The sequence below is a fragment of the Rattus rattus genome, chromosome 14, assembly GCF_011064425.1.
Source record: "Rattus rattus isolate New Zealand chromosome 14, Rrattus_CSIRO_v1, whole genome shotgun sequence".
Lineage (NCBI taxonomy): Eukaryota > Metazoa > Chordata > Mammalia > Rodentia > Muridae > Rattus > Rattus rattus.
The window spans coordinates 71,238,103-71,244,102 of NC_046167.1; the positions used below are offsets into that span (position 1 = coordinate 71,238,103).

Here is a 6,000-nt window from a genome sequence, read left to right on the forward strand (position 1 = left end):
AGGAGACAAAATGGTTTTTTTTGGGGGGGGAGGGGTGTTGGGAGGGAGTCCTGTCCAAGACTAGAGGGTTTATTTTGTTTGATTTTTTTTAAAGTTCCAAATTGAAGCTGGAGAGATGGTTCAGTGGTCAAGAGCTGTTCTTAGGACCTGAGTTCGGTTCCCAGCACCCACATCAGGCAGCTTGAATCCACTGTGACTCCAGACACTGGCACTTTAGTATTAGATAGCTCACGTATTCATAAAGTACATGGAAACACATCTTTTAGAGCATAAAGAAAGATGTGCTAGCAGCCGTCCGCCACGTCCACCAGCCTGGTTTGAATAAAGCTGGCATGAGTAAGGGCCGTGGGAAGGTTTCGGTGAAATCTCTCGCCAGATCTTTGCATCTAGATGTGAAGGACAAAGACCGGTGCTTTAAGAATGACTGCTCTGTTCCCCTGCTTGCTTGCTCTGTCTGCCAGAAACTGACCCCAACAGTTTCACAAAGACATCTTTACTACGATGGGTCACATTACAGCCCAGGTCCTCCAGCCAGCGAGAAGCCATTCCGGGAAGCCTGTGCAGAAACCTAAGCAGAAAGGACTGCAGAAGAGCAAGCTTAGGTGAGGCTGCAGGGTGTGTGAGCTGCAGCCCAGGGGTGCAGACAGGAGACCTGGGGGAAAGACTCCGAGGGGTCTCTGCAAGCCAAGCCAGGGACTCCCAGGCTGCTCTAGAACTGACTGGGATGAACAAGAACGTAAGAAGTGAGTGCCAGGGAATCCTAGGATTCCCTTAGGATTCTCTGAGAGGATCCCCGCTGCAAATCACAAACACAGCTGACAACAGCTGCAAGCCTCAAGTGTTCTGTGTTTGCCTACCCCAGTCGCAAATGAAGTCTGGGGTTTCTTTGCCCCCAGAGGGTTCTCATAGTCCCGAAAGGCTGAGGGCATCATCACATTTTGGACTCACCGCTCTGACAAAAGCACCAGGAGGATATTGAGAATGTGATGTTTAGAATCCATGCAGACAATACCCACAGCAGCCCCTTCCCACTCAGATACCACCAGGCACCCTATGGAGAACACTGGGATTTCTCACCAGAAGTGAGCTTACATCAGAGATACTGATGGACACACACACACACACACACACACACACACACACACACGATTCTGCTGAGAAACTACACCCATCCTTCCTCAAAGATCTGGAAGAGACCGCAGCTCCTGCTTCATAAGGCCTGATTTCCACCTGTCAGGACTCCCTTAATGCTGTTTATCTTTGGTGCCAGGATCTGAACACTCCTGAGTCCCTGCCATACTATTTGCTGTCTGTCTGTCTGTCTGTCTGTCTGTCCATGGCAAACCGCTAGTAACCAAACCACTAACCATCCATCCCAGTGCCCCTGTATCAACATCTCAGAGGCTACAGTACCCTGGCCCTTGCACCTTTCTCTACATGACTTGCAGTTAGCTCCATGATAAAAATAAACCAAAGCCTGCACAGTCATTTCTGCCAATCCCCAAAGAAATGCTTGGTCAGACTTTAGGCCAGGATGTCCTAACCACTGATATCCGCATTTAAGATAAACATTTCAGTTTATTGAAATATATATATATATATATATATATCTTCCAAGGGCTGTAGTCCCCTATAGTACAATCGTGTCCCAACTTAAAGACTTCCGGGAGGTTCTATGTGAATTTATACATCCAGCAAGCTGTGCTCCTAACCCCTTCATAAGTAACACACGCCTGGAGCACATAACATAACCGAAATGCCAGCAAAACTAAGCTTACCCAAAAGACTGGCACTCAGGGCTTTAATGATTCCAGGCCTGTCTTAAGAAGGTCCCAGCTGAGCTTCCTGCAACTCTGTCACACCAGACTTGTCTTCTGCAATTTCCCAAATAAACATCTCCATCATCTTGACCATTCCACTGTCTCAGAAGGCTTGAATGAACAAGAAACAAAACAACTCCCCATACTTCTGAGCACCCCGCACAGGCTGCTCAACTGTCAATACCCAGTAACCTCATCTCATCTCCACAACCACACCATCATCGAGTACATGATTCTGCTTGATATATTCGATGGGCGGAGCACAGAGAACTTTGCATCAGAACTGTCAGTCTCCAGGGTCACCAGCCGCAGAATGCCTTGGAGTAGGCACTGTGGCTCAACCCTGTGATCCCAGCACTTTTTAACTTCCAGGGCAGCCTAGGTTATACAGTGAGAGATTAACCCTGCAGGCATTTCGGGGTTCTCAACAAGCCTTGAAGCAAGCATCATCTGACCTTCAATACACAGGAGAGCTTCTAAAGAGACAGCCATTCTGACTTATTTTCCGCGTTTTCTTAACAGATTACAGCATCCTATAAATGTATGTCAAAATGCAGAGTGGTCCTCCCTTCCTGGGCTATACCTCATTCCACCTCCTCCATCACTATAGTTAAGAAACTCGATATTCCTCTGCATCTTACGTTCTCATAGCCTTCCACCCTCTGTCGTGCACTAATACATCTTGTCTCCTACCACGATAATAAGCCCAAGGGCAAGATGAATAGCCTCATTATTTACCCCCACGGAGCTCAGCAAGGCAAAAAAAAATTTTTTTAAAGCGTTCAAAATTCTTTAAGTGAGGTGCAACAGTCCCCCAAAACTAACTCTCCGGGATAAAATGTGCAAAAGGGTGATGCTTCTAATTTAATATTCTCTTGGATAATAAAAAGGCATCCCCGCTGCAGCTCCTACAACTCTCGCACTGACGCCTGAGGTAGCAGGGAGCTATTACACAGCAAGATGCAACCCTGGCCCTGTACTACACACTCCGCATTGACCTTGGCTGGAGAGACCCCAGGACCGAGCAGCATCACCGTGCAGGCTGAACCCGGAGGGCCACCGTACCCTCGGGCCTCAGTGGCAGCCGGGCGGACCTCCGCGGCCTCGCCCGCGCTGCCCGCAGCTCACCTCGGTTCTCCTCCTCCAGGTGCCGCACGCGCAGCTCATCCTCGGTTTTCACCTCAGAGCTGTAGCCCCTCCTCGGGGCGGTACCCCTAGCCCATGCCGCAGAGCCTAGCCGCGCGCAGCACGCGGCCACCAGGCGGACGCGACCCGCACTCAAGGCGCCCAGAGCGCCCGGAGCCGCCGCCGCCGCCGCCATATTGTATGTTTACAGCGGGCGCCCGCGGCCAGGCTCCGCCCCCGCTTGGAGACGCGCACGCACACGACAGGCGTCTGTCGCTCTGGCCCCGCCCCTCGCCGTCTGGCCCCGCCCAGGCCCTCTTAGCCAACACTGCCAGCTGTAGCATTAATCTTTTGCCAGCTCAGAGAGGGCGAGGTATCTTTCAAGCTGTGCAAACGCTTAAATTAAGGGGGCCAGCGTTTTGCCTCCCTGCACTTGGCCCATAGTAGGCTTCTGACTGACCATCCCTGCAAGAAGGAAGATACTCTAAGGACAGACCCTTGTTCCCCTCCCCTGGATATCAGATTGTTGAAGTCCACAAGAACTTTAACAGTGGGGACAGCCTTCCGGAATCCCCGAATCTCATGTGGGAATGGGGAAGTTTAGGGCCTTGAGGCCAGACAGAAGAGGAACTTATGTTTAGACAGAAGTCTCATAATAATTCTGACAACCACCACCTTGCAGAAGAGACCAGAGATAAAGATGGGTCAGTGATCCGTGGGACTTCGCCTTAACTAAGACTACCTAGCTCTCTATTTAAACCTCATCCTTGTAGCAGGACCTTGAAGATGGACTGGGGGGCACAAGGACATCATCAAACCCCTTTGATCCTCTTACCAATGTAGGCACAGTGAACGAATCTCTAACTGACCTAATGAACCCAGCTTATGGCTGCCAGGACCCCAGGCTCCGACTCCCATCACAAGGTCATTGCGTTAAGTGAGCAGCAACAGTGAGCAAAACTGCTACATTCTCTTGGGTTCCATTGAACAGGGAGGCAGCTCGGCATGGGCCTTCTGCTTGTCATTAGATGTTCCCCCGGGCAGCCTAGCAAGCAAAGGGGGAGCAGCAGATAGGGAAATGGGCCCTCCAGACCACCCATGGGGAACTCCCGGAGGCCAGTGTCCCAACCAGAGCTCACCCTAAGAAAAGCTCGACCACAGAAGTAGTTCTGAGCCTAGGGCTTCTCCAGAAACCTCCAGTCAGTTCTGTGAAGATATTTGTTAGGTTGCCCTGCTTGCGAGACCTGGCGTTTATCAGCTCTCGGCCCAGAGAAAGCCTATTTAGGAATAGAGTCTTCAAAATGTACCACTGTTCTAGGAGTTTAAGAGTTGAATTGAAACTCCTCCCCCTCAGGAGTCCTAGCAAACCCGGGTTCCACCACTCCTTCTCAGTAAGCCAATTAAAATCACCAAAGTTAATAGTGAAAGCAGGAAGAGGAGATTGATCCAATATGTCTGTCCTGGGAAGAGGGACAAAGAGACCCAGTGGCACTTCGAGTCCCTCAAAGTCAGTTACAGTTTAAGTAGAGAGCCAAAATCACGCATGGCCAGGCAGCTCAGGTGAAGGTGTGATCCCTCCTGTCCCTGACCCAGCACTGTCTGTGAGAAATTTAGGCTTTTCCTTCTCCCAGTGTGAGAATCCCGGGGGAAGAGATCCTGGCGTGGGGAGGGGATTAACGATAAAAGCCAGCCAGTATGGTGGCTTCTAATTGGTGGGTCTTGCTATGGTCAGAGGATCATTCTTGCATACCTGGCAATCAACATAGGGTGTGAGGAACAGTGAGGACAGTGCCTTAGACTTTCCCATTTGAAGGGAAGACTGACATCCAAATGGGTCAACTTAAGAAGCAGAGAGGCGGGGTTGGGGATTTAGCTCAGTGGTAGAGCGCTTGCCTAGCAAGTTCAAGGCCCTGGGTTCGGTCCCCAGCTCTGAGAAGAAGAAAAAAAAAAAAAAAAAAAGAATCAGGGAGGCACAGAACTGAGAACCAATTGCATCAGGCTGACTGGGCCCCACCTCAGCAGTAAGAGAGTTAAATTCGCATCCAAAACAGATGCAGAGACAACAAAAAATTACAAGACTTCATTGCACTGGGAAGGTTTTGGGTTTCCCCAAGCTTATTTGGCCAATTGGCTTTTTCCATGTGGTCACCCAACACTGCCCAGGTTGGGCTCCCACTGGAGGTCCTAGGCCTCCCATATTTCTGACAAACCAGCTCTGCCCTAACTCCCACCGCCCTTTCCTCAGAGTCATTCTTTTCTCAGAGTAGCTCACGGCACTGAGGTAAGCCTTTTACTTCCATGGCAGGCCTTCCACAAAGACCATTTCAGAGGCTACAAACGAACAACCCGGCGAAGTTGCACACCAGTTCAGTGTTTAACGCCTGAGGTCCTCCGGACCTCCACGTGCATGCGTGCACGCTCGGACATTCACACATGCACGCGCCGATGAAAAGGCGGTTGTGAGTTTGCATCCTTTCAGAGGCTGGTAGCAGCAGCTTCTGCTCGGCCCAGGATCATGCAGCCCAAGGGAGACTAAACAGAATCCCAACATCGCTAAGCCGGCATATTTAGCACCTGGGAGGTATTAAGCACGTTTCGATGGAGGATATTTTCAGCTTCTGATGTGTCTGCTGAGGTGGGATTTGCTGAAAGGCAGAGAGCACCTGGATCTGTTGATAACAATACAGTCATCTCCCCCTCTTACTCCAACAAATAAGGTTGCGAATTGGCCACAGAGCTCTGTCTAGAAACCAACCCTATTGCTCTTTCTCTCCCATTATGAGCTTATAGTACACCCCCTCCTACTTCTCCTAAAAGATAGAGTCCCTTTTCTGTTGCTAGAGAACCAGAAATCTGTGCTTTGGCGCCTGTCCCACTGTAGCCCTAGAATTCACCATTTCTTGTCCCTTAAGCACTTGTCTAGGGGGTAGAATCGTACAATGTCCTCTAACTCTTCTGTCCTCCTGTGGTGTAAAGGGTGCAGGACAGTGTGTCCAGTCTGCTCTGGCTGCCACAAACCAGGAGGCTTAAACAACAGATTTTATTTCCTCATAGA

The 6,000-nt window shown here is 50.3% G+C and overlaps 1 protein-coding gene across 2 annotated transcripts in view; it reads right to left on the minus strand.

Annotated features, from left to right (window-relative positions):
* The window catches only part of Auh (AU RNA binding methylglutaconyl-CoA hydratase), a 94,175-nt gene extending 91,013 nt beyond the window's left edge, over positions 1 to 3,162 (minus strand). The window contains exon 1 of one of the 2 annotated variants that reach the window (XM_032884412.1): positions 2,949 to 3,162. In XM_032884412.1, coding sequence (XP_032740303.1) covers positions 2,949 to 3,141 — 193 coding nt within the window. In that variant the 5' untranslated portion in view covers positions 3,142 to 3,162. The remainder of the gene's footprint in view (positions 1 to 2,948) is intronic. The other variant, XM_032884411.1, reaches the window with a different exon arrangement.
* Between the last annotated feature and the right edge of the window lie 2,838 nt (positions 3,163 to 6,000).